This window comes from Bemisia tabaci, chromosome 6, assembly GCF_918797505.1.
Source record: "Bemisia tabaci chromosome 6, PGI_BMITA_v3".
In the NCBI taxonomy this organism is placed as follows: domain Eukaryota; kingdom Metazoa; phylum Arthropoda; class Insecta; order Hemiptera; family Aleyrodidae; genus Bemisia; species Bemisia tabaci.
The window spans coordinates 6,090,025-6,105,558 of record NC_092798.1 but is presented as its reverse complement, the minus strand read 5'-3'; the positions used below and the strand labels follow the sequence as shown (position 1 = coordinate 6,105,558).

Genomic DNA, 15,534 nt, shown 5'->3' with positions numbered 1-15,534 from the left:
GAAACTACAATTGGATAATCAGGTTTGTTATCTAAGACTAAAGAAGTTGCACAATCTTAGCAACATTGCAATGCTCGTGGCTCCTTATTGCAAAATGCAATACATATGGGTTTCGTATAACAGCTCTATCTGGCAACAAGGCGGGGCGCGTTCACGCACTCCGCATTAAAAGCGACGTCGTTTCCGAGCCGCGTCTTGTCGCTTGGGCGGAAAAGCGCCCGGCTCGCCAAGGCGGAGATTAAAGTGTTGTGTCTCCGCCTCTGTTCTCTGTTTCGCCTGCTTTTTTAATGACCGCAATCTATTTCCCTCGTATGCAATCAGGTCGCCATCCCGGCGCTCCCACCCCTCGATGACGTCACTTTCGCGCGGAGAGGCGGCAACCCCGCCGCGCAGATTATCTCCTTTTTTTCATCAACGGTGCAAATTGAATTTCCTCGCTTGCGAAACACTTGCTCCGCGCGGGGGAGGAAGCGCACGTTTGTGTTACGTGTGGCTGAGGTTGCGTCGTGCTCGCGCAGTAACGCGGAGCAACCGTCCGCTGTCCGACTGTCTATAACACTCGGATACGAATCGAGATCCTTCGCAAAGGCGTATCTCTACTTCCACACGAGCCCCAGAAAGTATGGAGTATGCCAAGAAAATGTCCCACGTGAAAATGGAGATGTTGCATGTGTGAGGAATTTGCCATTTGACTGTTGATTCTTATGTAAAAGTTCGCGAGAAACACGATGGTCCCACTGGTTTTCTCTGAAATCAACTCCCAAGCTCAAAAAAAGCTCTCAAAGTGAGGCCAAAATGGAGGAGATATCCCACGCTACCCTGAGAGTCCATGTCTACATCAAGACAAACTCTCCATGCAAAGATAGGGAGCAAATACTTTGACAGAGCTGCCACTTTATTTGAGGACTCCAAAACTGAAAACATGGCAACCTGCTGATGTATTTGCTCCAGATCTTTGCATGGAGAGTTTGTCTTGATGTAGACGTGGACTCTCAGGGTAGGGTGGGATATCCCCTCCATTTTGGCCTCATCTCGAGAGCTTTTTTTACGCTTGGGAGTTGATTTCAGAGAAAACCAGTAGCACCATCGTGTTTCTCGCAAACTTTTACGTAAGAATGTTTAGTCAAAACGCAAATTCCTCACACATGCAACATCTCCATTGAGATACGCTCTTGCGTTGGAGAGGCGACGAAGCGTCTCCACAAAGTTGGAAACCCCTACTTCGAGGATTCTTATTTTCCTTACGGGCAACAACCGGAGGCAATTTACAGGTTGTCCAGAAGTTGAGCGCGAATATTTTCAGGGTCGATTTTACGGATCAAGATAAGACTTTTCTTTCATTTGGAGTTTTCCGAAAGCCTTGTCTCCACGGGACGTTTCATGGGATTTGTTCCGGGGAAGATCTCACCAGGGTATCTAGTTCTTTTCCATTTTGGAAAATCCTGATTTTTCCTGATTTCATAATTTTTCCAAATCCTGATTCTATTCAATCCATACACATCAGCAACTTGAGATGTACGAAAAGCAACGCTTTTCCTTCAATTTCGCGTGATACCACATACAACGGAGTTGAAATGCGCTTGAGGGAATCACCACAACCGCGTCAGCAACACGGACATCTATAGTAGGATTAAAATTCCCTGACTTTTTATCGAAATTCCCTGACATAGTCCGGTTTCACAGACTTACGGCCACCCGCATTCTTTACAAAATCTCTAAGAAAATGACTGTTTCCCGCGATACTGAGATGTGATAAAAATCGCGCAATCTCTTACTTTTCACAAAACCGCTGCTTAAATGATGAATGTCGGGCGGCGTTATACTTGCATCATTAGATGCGGAAATCAAGCGCACAACTTTTCAAACTTCACTGGAAAAAACAAGACCAATCTACACAGGTCAGCCATTCCCGAGGACGAGGACGAGTTTTGGTACTCTACTGCGCAGTGACGTGGTATTGAGTGCCTGCAATGTATTTCTTATGGGAGCACCCATTGTGCACAGCACTGAGTGCCGCCGAGTTAGGGCCGGGCGGGGAGGTGGCTTTCAAAAAGATGCGCAATGACTGACCTGAGTGGATTGGTCTTGGGGGGGGGGGGGGGGGACACATTGGATCTAGAGTCCGGACTCTTAAAAACATCGACAAGAAAAAATACTCTTGATTCAATCAGATTTAAGCTTAAATCAAGAACCAAGCCTCTTAATTTGAGCGGATTTCCTTTCGATTTAAGCTTAAATCTGATTGAATCAAGAGTCCTTTTTCTTGTCAATGTTTTCAAGAGTATGGACTCTAGATCCAATGCCCCCCCCCCACCCTAAGTGTTCGGAGTAGGTATGTGGTATCACACGAAATTGAAGGAAAAGCTTAGTTTAATGCCTATCTCAAATTACTTACGTTTATGAATATCATACTTCCGCTATATCCAAATCGCGTATTTTCCGCAGGCCCGCCACATCTCATCTCGGGCCCTACCAATTTAAAGGCCCGGGCCTCATGACGGGTCATGAGTTGCGCTGGTCTCGAAATCATATTTTGATGCTTTAACTTGTCGATCAGCTAAACATAGTAAGATCTGTCCAAACAACAACTTTCAGCGTTAAATATTAACATAGATATCGCGCTTTGAAAAATTCGGTTTATGACGTCATTCACCGCGGTAGTGACACCCTTGGTTTTTTCCACTTCGCTTTCATAATATAGGGAAACACATATTTGCTTTGGTTATATTCAACGTGTGACTCGGATGAAAGCAAGGCGGAAGAAACCCAAGGGTGTCATCACCGCGATTGATGACGTCATAGACCGTATTTTTTAAAGGGTGACTCCTCGGTTAATATTCAACGTGAAAGTTGCTTTATGGACGGATCTTATTGCTTTCAGCTAATCTACAAGAATCAAGCATCAGAGTTCAATTCTGTGACTAGCGCAACTGTCCCACTGGGTTCGGTTTGATATTGTTCCTTGGAGAAAATATATTATTTACGTGTTTTCGTAATGGTATCATTAAAAACATCACTAAATATTTAGATCTTATCAAAAGAGAGAGAAAAATTGTAAAATACGTACCAGCGGTAGGTTATCCAATTGCCCGACGCCAGGCTGAAAGCACTCACAACACTGTCACTGAAACTTGACTGAAAAACTTGCCCATTAATTGAGAGATTAAAATAGTATTAATGTCGAATGACACAGGTTCACTGTAAAGTGAACAAATTATAAGGATTTTCTATGCTGATTTCAATTCTGTCCATGTCAGGTGTTCCAAACGTATCGTTAATCGTTATATTTATCCCTGTAAGATGTTTGAATTCATTAGAATAATGAGTCTTTACTCATTATCGCCATGAAGAATCGCCAGTTCATGGATCAATAATCCTAGCATCAATTTTACTGAAATTAGGATCATACGGATTGATTCGAACAACAACCATCAATTCAGAATTAAATAAAAACTTAGAATGAATTATTATATCTTACAGTATGTGAACAGCATTTACTATAAGACTAATTTGCTTTATCCAAACTGACTTAAAAACAATAATTGCCTACTCTTACGTATAGAATCGCCAGTTCAGGGATCAATAATCCTAGCATCAATTTTACTGAAATTAGAATCATACGGATTGATTCGAACAACAACCATCAATTCAGAATTAAATAAAAACTTAGAATGAATTATTATATCTTACAGTATGTGAACAGCATTTACTATAAGACTAATTTGCTTTATCCTAACTGAATTAAAACCAATAATTGCCTACTCGTCCATAACGCATGAGGCGCGAAGCGCTTCGGGAGGGTAGACCGCGCGAAGTGGTCAGGGAGCATGTCTCCTGGTATCGTTGAGCACAGCAAAAAAAAAAAAAAAAAAAAAAAGGAAGGAAAAGGAAGGAGGTAGTAGTAGTAGTAAAATAATTTGATTTTAAAGCGGTGCTTTAGCATCTAAGGCCATTTACACCTCTAAAGAAGGCAGTAGTAGTAGTAAAATAATTTTATTTTAAAGCGGTGCTTATTAGCATCTAAGGCCATTTACACCTCTAAAGAGGGCAGTAACAGTAATGCAATAAGGAAGGAGGGAAGGAAGGAAGGAAGGAAGGAAGGAAGGAAGGAAGGAAGGAAGGAAGGAAGGAAGGAAGGAAGGAAGGAAGGTAGTAGTAGTAAAATAATTTTATTTTAAAGCGGTGCTTTAGCATCTAAGGCCATTTACACCTCTAAAGAGGGCAGTAACAATAATAAATTTACATTAGGAAGGAAGGAAGAAAGGAAGAAAGGAAGATAGGAAGAGAGGAAGAGAGGAAGAGAGGAAGAAAGGAAGAAAGGAAGAGAGGGAGAGAGGAAGAGAGGAAGGAAGGAAGAGAGGAAGGAAGGAAGAGAGGAAGAAAGAAAGAAAGTAGTAGTAGTAGTAGTAGTAGTAAAATAATTTTATTTTAAAGCGGTGCTTTAGCATCTAAGGCCATTTACACCTCTAAAGAGGGCAGTAACAGTAATAAATTTACATGGAAATATCAGTAAAAATACAAAAGGGTTGAGGGGAAAGGTTAAATTTTGAAAAGAAAGAAAGGAAGAAAGAAAGAAAGAAAAAGTGAGAAATTGATTATTACAATTACAATTGAAAACAAACAGAGTATTAAACCACCATCAAATCACATGCACCCACTACCAAACTACATGCACCCACCACCACCAACCCAAGTCAGTCATTGTCAGTCGGCCACGGGCTGAAACGAGTTTGAGTCCGCGACACAAGAATGGTGAAAGGAGTTACCGAACCATTCCTCTGTCTCGTCACTGCCGGCTCAGGGCCGAAGCCCTGAATGGCAGCTACAAGACACAGGAACGGTTCGGGAACGCCGTTCACCATCTCTCTTGTGTCATGGACGCAAACTTGCTTTTTCCCGTGGCGGATAACCATGCTCGGATAAAAATAGTGACAGTGAGTGTGCCGAATGGATACACACACTAAGGATGGCTGCATGCTCATGAAGCGTGAGCAAGTACCCACGCTTGATGACCACTCAACCATCCTGAATGCACGCAAATTCGGGACACTCTGTGTCACTATTTTTACCGGAGGTAGCAGCAGTGGACCCAAAGGTGTTTCAATGGCCACCGTCGGTGGGTCAGGACCGGCTGGTCTAGGCGGTCCGCAGACGCGGCCCCTACTCGTGCGACCACGTGGTCCGCCAACGGTCGGGTTGAGACGACCTGCCGGAAGGTCCGTCGAGCATTCCGTGGGATGGCATTGCCACCGGCCTACCTTCACTTCCAGGCTGAGGTTGCTAGCCCCGGAAGCGAAGTTCGGTCGGTGGAATGCCGTCCCACAGAGTGCTCAAAGGACCGTCCGACGGGTCGTCCCCCCGAACGTCGGACAGACCACGAGGGCGCACTTTTACCGGATCTGGCGGCGGCTGATCGTTGTTGTACGCTACGGCCGTGAGAGCAAGTCGCTGCAGCAGTGGAACTATCAAGGGGCCCGCTTAAAGAGAACTCACCCCAAGGCCCGAGTCGCGTTCCCTTTGGAGCGCAGCACGTAGCCGCGCTCCATAGAACGTGACTTCGCTTTTGGACTACATTTTGCAATTTGGAACTATAAATTCTGGCCCGGTTTAAAAACAACGTATGTGCCATTCGTTTCCCTATGCACATACGTGTTTTCCCAGAAGAGCCAGAATTTATGGCTCCAGATTGCAAAGTACAGTCCTTTTCATGCTCACCTCTTCAGGCGTGCTTGGTAGGCACCCACCGTTGAAAATCGACAGGAAAATGAGCTTGTTCAGAAGTTTCCCGGGATTTTTTTTTTTTTTTTTTTTTTTTTTTTTTTTTGAAACCCTACTTTCTTAAATATATTTATTTAATTTTTTTTTAAATAGATAAATATGTATACTTTTTGTAACGACATTAACCCACGAAATTTCGCTTTCTCGGCAATAAAAAGTACTTGGCTTAAATTATGAAACTTTAAATTTTTTTTAGAGGAGTTAATATCGTCCTGAAGAATTTCTGTGAGCTAAACGCGCTCTCTAACGAGCGTTCACTGAACAAGCTCATGATAAAAACGAAAGATATTGCAAAAGAGAGGGGAGGAACGAATGGTGAAAAAGATGTAGTTGTGACGAACAAAGTAGGTCCCTTTAATTTCGGTCAAGAGAAGTTTTTTCCCTTCGATTGTTTAGTTTGAATTCAGTCAGATTTAATTTTACTTAATTCGTTGCTCCGTTCCTCGATCGTTAGTCATTCATGAGTACGGAATGGCAAAGCGTATTACCCTTTGTTTATTTATTTTGAATCCAAAAGCGTAGTTTTTTCCCTTCGTTTATTTAGTTCGAATTCAGTCAGATTTAATTGTACTAAATTATTTGTTTCGTTCTTCGATCGTTAATCATTCATGAGTGCGGAATGGCCAAGCTAATGTTTTGAAGTTAAACCCTTGTAATGGAACTGATCCGCGAGATCATTTGCGATCGTTGGACGAAGAGATAAAAGACAAAAAAAATTGAATAATATTAGATAATTATTCAGTACGTCCGATGTCACAAAATTTTAGCACTCGCAGATGTTCGTTAGGATCAACACTTCGCTGGAATCGCATAAATGCCTACTATCTTATATCAAAGATACTTTTTAAAAAAAACTTATATGAACAAGAAAAACGTATTCAGGCTTTGTTTAACGGTTAAAAGTACACCCAGAGGACAGAACTAAATATTAAATACAATTCTAAGGGTAGGTACATAAACGCAGGGAGTAATCTGAAGATAAAAGAGTAACATTGTTTTAACATCTTTACAAGGTCATTATTTTGTTCACTGGTATGAAAAGACTCTTGGATCTAGAGTCCATGACTCTTAAAAAAATTTACGCGAAGAAATACTCTTGATTTAATCGTTTTTTTTCTTTAATCAAAATGAAATCCGCTTCAATTAAGAGGCTTGGCTCTCGATTCAAGCTAAAATAAGAGGCTGGACTCTGGATCCGAGGGACTTTTTTTAACAGTGTTGAAAAATCTATTGTGCAGTTGTACAAAAGAGAGAAGCAACGTACACACAGCAGTGGCGTGGCGTGAATTGCGATGTATCGATTGTTATGCCATTTAAACCTATGGTAAATAATCGATTATTAAGGTGTTCGCTGCGAACACCCTGTTTATCGATCCTTTTCCACAGGTTTAAATGTCATAACAATCGATATATCGCAATTCACGCCACGCCACTAACACACCTTAAAGATTTTTTCTTTTATAAATCGTATGGTTAATACCGGACCTTTCAAGTATTACGTGAGTCGCTTCGGGAAGGAGAGGGGGGAGGGGTCTGTCCTTAGCTTGTAAGGTATTACGAGGAGGGGAGGTGGAGTAAAAAAATGTGGTCGAAATGCTTTACGCAATACTTGGCCAACCCTTGAATGGATCACACGAAGTAAGGGGAATCGTAGTTCTTAAATTGCTAATTTCCGAATTTAAGCCTATGCTGAAATTCTGGTCGCAATTTCTATGAATTCTACTGAGTTATTAATTATTTCAGTCCTGATAACAATATTGCCTGGGACGGAAATACTACTCAATACCAAAAAATATGTTCTACTGACATAGCAATGTAAGAGCTACGATTTCTTTTTCTCCGTTCATTGCTTGGAAAAGATGGCCTTTACAAAAGGCAGCGACACGCTCAGGGCTCACATCGAAAATGTTGATGGAAACATAATTCCCAATCGCTTAGAGCCAAAGGACTGTAACCAATATCTTCGGGAGAAAATAAATGTATTAATGGCATGCTACATCAAACTTGCTCACTGGTAAAAAGTTTTACTAGTGCCACAAAATTGACAATTAAAGCACGATAAAGGATTACTGATTTTCCACAAAGTCTTGAAACGGAAAAGATGAAGGCGCACGGTCCTTTGGCTCTGAGCTACAAACTTCCATTTACAAAATAAGAATGAATCAATAGCGATATAGTTAAATGTATCTTAATATGTCTTAATACCTTAAAATTGTTAATTTTCTTCGTTAATTTTTCTTTATTTTCGTTTTTTTTGTTTTTTTTAATGTTTTTTAATGTTTTTTTTTTCCTTTGGTTTTTTATGTTTCTTTTTTTTCATGTTTTTTCACGTTTTTTTTGTTTTTTTTTTGTTTTTTTTTTGTTTTTTGTGTTTTCTTTGTTTTTTTTAGATTTTTTAGTTTTTTTTTAGTTATTTTTTATTTTTTTTTTTCGTTTTTTTCGTTTTTCATATCCCAATACAAACAGACAAATTAAAACTTGTGCATTGTAAGTTGACTCCAGAAGTCCTCCGAGTCGGCCAATGCGGCCCTAGTGGTTGACTTCCGTGCAAATATACAATGCACAAGCTTTTTACACAATTTAATCAATATATTCTACCATCATTTATCTTGAAGAAAAAATCCCTGGAGTTCTCGCCGCCAGGTCGCACCGTAGTCAGCTTTCGTCCGCGAGTTGCATCAATTTTTCCTATCCACGAACGTTTCACTGCATGCAATTTTTCATATCACTGTCTTTCATATCCCCTCTTCATCTGAGGAAATTTTTCGAAAAGTCCAAAATAATCATGTCCAATAGTTGTCGTTTTTTCTGGTCTATGCAAAGTCACCGTCTCGGTACCATTTTTCTGGCCATAATTTTGTGCAATAGCTCCACAGCAATAATGAGTTTGTGGCGTTGCTAACACTGCTAACAGGTTCAGCAGCGGTTGATGTAAAAGTTTCAATTGGCAAAATAGTACAGAGCTGCAATCGCGGATCAACTGCTTCCATAGTTGGCTTTGAAGGAAGATCAATCAGCAAAATAAGTTAGTCTGATGATTACAGGACCATCTGCGTTGACGAAAAAAAATATATATATATATTTTTTTTTTTTTATTTTTTTTTTTTTTTTTTAAATTAAAAATAAAAAAAATTAGTCGGTAGACCGTATGTGTCATCTTCCCATTGGTGTCTCCTATTCTGGGACTATGGTATGTAGCAATCATTGTAAATTCGTATTATCAGTTGCAAAGCTGCGGTATGGCGGTATCATCAGCCTTCCTGAATTCAGACCAAAATCACCAATGAGCGCTGAACAAGTTCCTTGCCGGTGATGAGAAAAAAAAATTGTACAAAACTTGCAGCTATTTGGTGAAGGTACCAATTTTGATCGCAACTTGTACTTCGTCGGCATCAGTAGGATCTTCAAAAACAGATGACACATTCAATACTTGTTGTCCAATACATAATCACTTTGATAAGAGTAACTGCTGACAAAGTTGTTTTCAGAATCCAGATTAGTCAAGACTCGAGAATAGTTTGTACTCAGCAATTTGATGGTAGGTGGAACATTTTCAAGATAAGGCCCCACGGTAGCTGAGCGGCAATAATCTCCAAACTGAAAAGTCGAGACGGGCTGAAACGCTGATGTCGCAGATTTGACTCATTGCCCGAGGGACATGATATCATCACGCTGGCATGCATAGCTTGGGGCGCCTTCAACTATGGAGATATACTTCCAGAGTTACTTCTTCAGGTGTGCGCTCGGCATGCATAACTTGGGACGCCTTCAACTATGGAGATATACTTCCAGAGTTACTTCTTCAGGTGTGCGCTCGGCATGCACAGCTTGGGGTGCCTTCAACTACGGAGATATACTTTCGGAGTTACTTCTTCAGGTGTGCGCTCATACCTGTTGAGTGCTTGAAGCAGAGTGCACATTTTCAGACAGTAAGCTCACTTCATTAGGCAAAATACAGGTAGCTTCTTGAACTTCAATGCTGTAAATTTTGCGGCACTGAGGATGAATTCGTCGTAGACCTCATAAACAGTCGAAAGTTTGATTTCAACATTGAAACTCTAAGATTTCTAAATGCTGAGATGTTTGAAGCACTTCGTTCTGGGAATCTGCAGGTGCCAACTCTTGTGGTTTTGATACCTGAAATGATTTTTCTTCTTGCTGGAGTTACAATCCTGTCTGATGCGTTCGGCGATTGCCGAGCTGATCCCCGGCATGCCGGCTGTGAAACGTAGACGTTGGATCGTTGTTTAACTCCGGCCAGACTCTCCGTCGTACCATCAACTTGCGGTTGAGACCATCGTATGTATTGACGCTATTACTGAAGGTCATAAGAGGTCTGAAGTTCTGGGCCATATTTCGGAACTTGAGCCAAGCGAGGATCAACTTTGAAGATGTCGGCAATTCCGTAAGATCGAAACTTGTTTTCATTGGTGCAGCAAATATTGGCAAATATACCAGTAATGTGTTTCACGATGAGTGCTCAAACAAAATGTTTGGAGCCGTAAGAACATTAGAGGTCGCTCCAAAACATCAGTGATGTAGTTCGTGTGAAGCACTCTGCCTTTGAACAAATGAGCGTAATGTTGCTTGAAAACAAGAATCATGTCATTTATATCGAGTGTTCATTAGGAACTGTTCGCAATTTGAAAAAAATTGCACCAAAATACTGATGATGTGGTGCAATTAGAACACAGAGTTCAACTTTATTCTAAAAGTGAATTAACTATCGTGCGCTTGTGGAAGTAAGGGGTTACTGTCCTTGACATCTTGAATGATGTATCAGTCACATGTCAAATGAGTCAAGTTTCTTAAAAGGCCTGATGAGTTTCATAAGTAAACAACGCATGACGCAATCAACATTGCGCGCTTTAGTAAAGAACTGTGAATACTTAAGTTCAAATACTTTTTCCATTTTCAATTTTAGAGGGTGAATGCAGCCAATCATGGATGAGTAAAAGCAGCGACTTTGAATTTTTTTCATCCTTGTGACTTGATCCTAATTCGACCATTCGAAAGAGATGAAACTGCTGCGATGGATAAACGTTTCATTGGATAGGAAACGCAGTGCGTCGAAGAGTTATTCGATGTTTTAGTCAGCCATTAGAGTGGCTGAAAAAATTTTGTGGGAGCCCAGCGGTTGGAGCTTAGCAACTTGAGGAAAAGCTGTAAATTCGACCCGGCGAGAGAAAGGGATTCATGATGAAAGTACCTGAAAGAACAAACTTAAAAAAAAGAAAAAAAAACAACAATAACAAAACGCAAACAATACTTTCTAACTTTAAACAGTCGCAAAGAACAAACAAAATCAGTGTAACTGCGGAAATCGTAAGAATGAGCAATACAGTAAAAAATTGTAACGTCATTTTATTGTATAGTTTGACGTTCCGCGAAATCACTCTAAATGTCGGGACGTTGAAACTCCCCACGAAATAAAAAATAAAATAAAAAAATTGATAACTAAGAAGGTATGAGTTTCCATTTCGTACTTAGAGGGTCTTTTTTTTACTCCAATGAAAATCAACAAGCACAAAATGCCCGCTATTCTACATCCAACCCCCCCCCCCCCCCCACCCGTATTGTGCGGGATCTTTCAGTTAATGCTGATTTCTTGAGACAGGAAAGTCATGATAAAGACATTAAAATAAGTATCAGAATAAGAACAAGACCATGAAGAAACTGTGGAGCATTTGTGTCTTAAATGGTCACAAAACACGTTGCAATAGTAGCGCGTGAAAATACCTTTCAAGTTGGTCTTGAAATTCACTGAAAAAACTTGGATTTCGCGAGATAAGGTCCGCCGACAGCCCCTGGCGGTTAGGCAGTAATAATGGTGTCTTTGGCGACAAATAAAAAAGCATTTAGGTGCGACTGTTCGTATGTTACAGAATTTACAGAAACACAATAGCGCAGAAGAAATATTTGTCCTTGAACCCAGCGTGGTGCCGCTTCATATTAAAGCTAACTTTATGCTTATTCCAAGCTTCCTCCCCCCCCTCCCTCTCGAGAAATTCAGCTTAAATCAAGAAGAAAAAAAATCTTGATGGTAAATTCAAGGATCAACAAACATGCTTGAGCCAAAGCCTTTTTTTTAATGGATGCGCAAAAAGATAAATTTAAGTCGCAAACGTGTTATTGAGCAAAATTCGATCTTTTTACAATGGACAGAACTTGAGCGTCAGGATAAAACAAAACAAAAAAGAGGAGAAAAAAATTGTAAAAAAAAGAAAAACAAAGGAAAACAATTGAAAACAAAACATTTTTGAACTAGAGATAGGTAACACAGGCAGGTCCGTCCGGTCCCTGACTGGAAGCATAATGGACAACAATGTATGCGAAGGACGTCTGTATTCTTTACCAATATTTTTTACTTTTTCCAGTCATTTTTTGTTATTTTTTGGTAAAGCACTGTTTTACTTTCGAGAGAGTTTTACTCGCAGCGGTTTACCAAAAAATCAAACAATGTCAGGAAAAAGTTAAGAATATTGGTAAACAACAGACACTCGACAGCCATCGAGGAAGTTTACTCTCGGCTTGCAAGTCTGCATTCAATAAAGATCCTAACGGGTCTTGAATATAACTAGGTTTTACAGCGCCAAAAACATAGCATGAGAATGAGTAACCCCAAAATCTGCGTGGAAACGTGAGAAACTTGGTAAAAAATTCCGCCGACAGCCCCGGACGGTTAGGCAATTCCAACAATCCCAGTCGCTGCGCAAGATGTGGTAAGTAAACGACCTTTAACAATATTCATTGGGCTCATCCAACATTAAAGAAAATAATGCACAATTCTAAGGGGCTCTCGTTTCTGTTAAGATGCACTGGAAAAAAAAAAAAAAACACATTGGATCTAGAGTCCAGACTCTTGAAAACATTCACAAGAAAAAGGACTCTCGATTCAATCAGATTTAAGCTTAGATCAAAAGGAAATCCGCTCAAATTATAAGAGGCTGAGTTCTTGATTTAAGCTTAAATCTGATTGAATCAAGAGTATTTTTTCTTGTCGATGTTTATAAGAGTCTGGACTCTAGATCCGATGTGTTTTTTTTTCCCAGTGTGTAAGTATTGAACATACCTACTACCGTTGGCACTGAAAACGACACTTAAGTAGAATAAGTAGTGAGGAATTTATTCTCCTCTTCAGCGTTAATCTCGATGGAGTCAACGGACACGCCACAATCTTCAAGCAAACAGCGTATCTTACTGTGAATGATATGGAGCCCAATGGAGTGAAAATACTATTCTAATTTGGTTTATTTAGTGGCTTGTGTCCTACTCACATTTACTTCCTTAATTGCCCTCACTGCCTGTTTCGTCTCTGCCTGCACACAGTACAGCGATTTCGACCAGGCAATGAGGGTCAATACTGGAATGCTAAAGAAAAGGACCGTATAAACCTTGGACGTTATCGGATTTCTTTGGATGATATACAATTTCAAAGGGAAATTTGTCCTCCGAGGGAAAACTGTTGAAATTAAATCACTGGAAAAAAACACATTGGATCTAGAGTCCAGACTCTTAAAAACATCGACAAGAAAAAGTACTCTTGATTCAATCAGAATCTAGCTTAAATCAAGAACCAAGCCGCTTAATTTAAGCGGACTTCGTTTTGATTCAAGCAAAAATCTAATTGAATCGAGAGTATTTTTTCTTATCAATGTTTTCAAGAGTCTGGACTCTAGATCCAATGTTTTTTTTCCCATTGTGATTTTTTCAGTGACTAAATTACGTCCTACTCATATTTACTTGCATAATAGCCCTCACTGCCTGTTTCGTCTCTGCCTGCACACAGTACAGCGATTTCGGCCACGCAGTGAGGGCCAATACTGGCATGCTAAGGAAAAAGGCAGTATGAAACTTCCGACGTTGCCAGATTTATTTTGGTAATATACAATATCAGAGGGAAAGTAGTGAATTTTTCCCTCAATTTTTCAGAGAATTTTAATCGAAATTAAACCAAAATATATCAGGGAGTTATATAAATGACTCATTTCAAAAATAATTATTTTTTTGGATGGAACCAGGCAACATTTGAATGTTCATAGGGCCTTTTTCCTTAGAATAGTGGAATAGCTAATCTTATTCACAGGAAAAAGGGTATAAACTGTCTGGCTATAATTGCTCCCCCGAAAATTTAGTGACCTACATACAAATTCCAGACAGTGGTAAACTAAATGTGTAAGTACAAAATACGTGAGAACGACCTACAAAGCCTGAATGCCTGTTTCTTGTTAAATTTAATAGGAAAATAACACTGAAGCTAGTCCATTTCAGTAAAAAACCATTTTTGAACTAGGACAAACAGTCTTATTGTTAGCCTGTATAATATGCTGAAAAAATATTAGCCTATAATCTGCTGAAAAAAATTATGAAGAGTTGATCCTTAACGAACATTTGAGTTGCATGTTAAACGAAAATTTAAAACTACGGTGCGGAAGAAAAAAACCGTAAAACACAAGCACTTGCGAAAAAATGCGTAAACCATTAGAACGTTCAGAGTCAAAACCAACCTAAAAAATCTCTTGGATTTTAGAAAGAAGGGGGATGAGAAAATAAAATGTTGCCCCATACCCTCTAGAAATGTTCCCATGATGCTAACCCCCCTAAGTTCACGAAGGAAAAAACTAAAAAGCGACCTACTTTGCTAAGTCATACTTGGGTCTTTGTTCGTCACAAATTCATCCAGAGTAATAGATGGCTAAACTTAATAAAGATTGCCGCCGAGAAGAAACTTTGCGAAAATTAAAATATTCAAGGGTCAATGTCGTAAATGTAGACCCCAAGCCTGCTGAATTTTTTTTTTTTTTTTTTTTTTTTTTTTTTTTTTTTTTTTTTTTTTTTTTTTTTTTTCCCTGAAGTCTTTCTAATGTAGGAGAACCGGGTAAAGAGAGACCTACCCCCCTATTTCTGAGCTCCCTGTTTGAGATTAAAAATTGAGAAAATCAGGGTATACATTAGTTACCTCATGAGAACTTATTACCCAAAGTTTCATCTCTATCACTGCAATAGAAAGTATTTTTTTAATTTTTTTTTCTTTTTCACCATTTTTCATGCCTCTCTTTACCATTACGGAGTAAAGAGAGACGAGGTCTGGATTGCCTCTTATATTGCACAGGAAAAATATGGCAGGGCAATGAGAGTGTTCTACTGATAGAGTTTGATTACCATTTCAAATTTCAGGTCAATCGAATAAAATGTGAATGAGTTACGGGGTTTTGAAATTGGACTACGAGAAGTTCACAAATTCAATTCAAACAGTGAAAATTCAAATTTTTATTAGAGGGATAAAAAACCGCAAAAATAGACCTTAAATATGGTCTTAATAGTATATAATGAAATTAAGCATTAAAAATTGCTTAAGAGAATATTTCGGCTTTGAAATTAAGATAAAATTGACCGGTGGAGTGGTTTCAGGGTAGGTACCAGTTAAAGAATTGGATTTTTTCCTGATCTATTCTGATGTTAGAGGAATATTTGCCTGCTTAGCATTTTGACACTTGTCTCCTGGTTATATTTATGCTGCCAGACTTGTAAAGTAAATAGCATAAAACAAAAAAATATAGCCATATAGTACATATCCTAAGCTACAAAATGATATAATTTTTTTTTTTTTTTTTTTTTGAGTAAAATTTACTTTCCAAAATCCACGAAAACTGCGGCACGGAACGAACTTAAAAACACAGTTCAAAAAAAGGTTATGTTTACATGCACTTCCCGCGGTCTGCTGTCGTCCGATCCATCTCGGAATTTGTACAAGAA

General features: G+C 39.4%; 1 protein-coding gene across 2 annotated transcripts in view; it reads right to left on the bottom strand.

The window, feature by feature from the left end:
- LOC109038510 (uncharacterized) overlaps positions 1-15,534 on the bottom strand; it is a 193,505-nt gene that overhangs the window by 161,762 nt on the left and 16,209 nt on the right. Inside the window, exon 2 of one of the 2 annotated variants that reach the window (XM_072301812.1) lies at positions 3,068-3,135. The exons of the other annotated variant lie outside the window; for it this stretch is intronic. Within the exon in view, the coding sequence (XP_072157913.1) occupies positions 3,068-3,135 (68 nt within the window). The remainder of the gene's footprint in view (positions 1-3,067; positions 3,136-15,534) is intronic. 2 annotated transcript variants of the gene reach the window in all.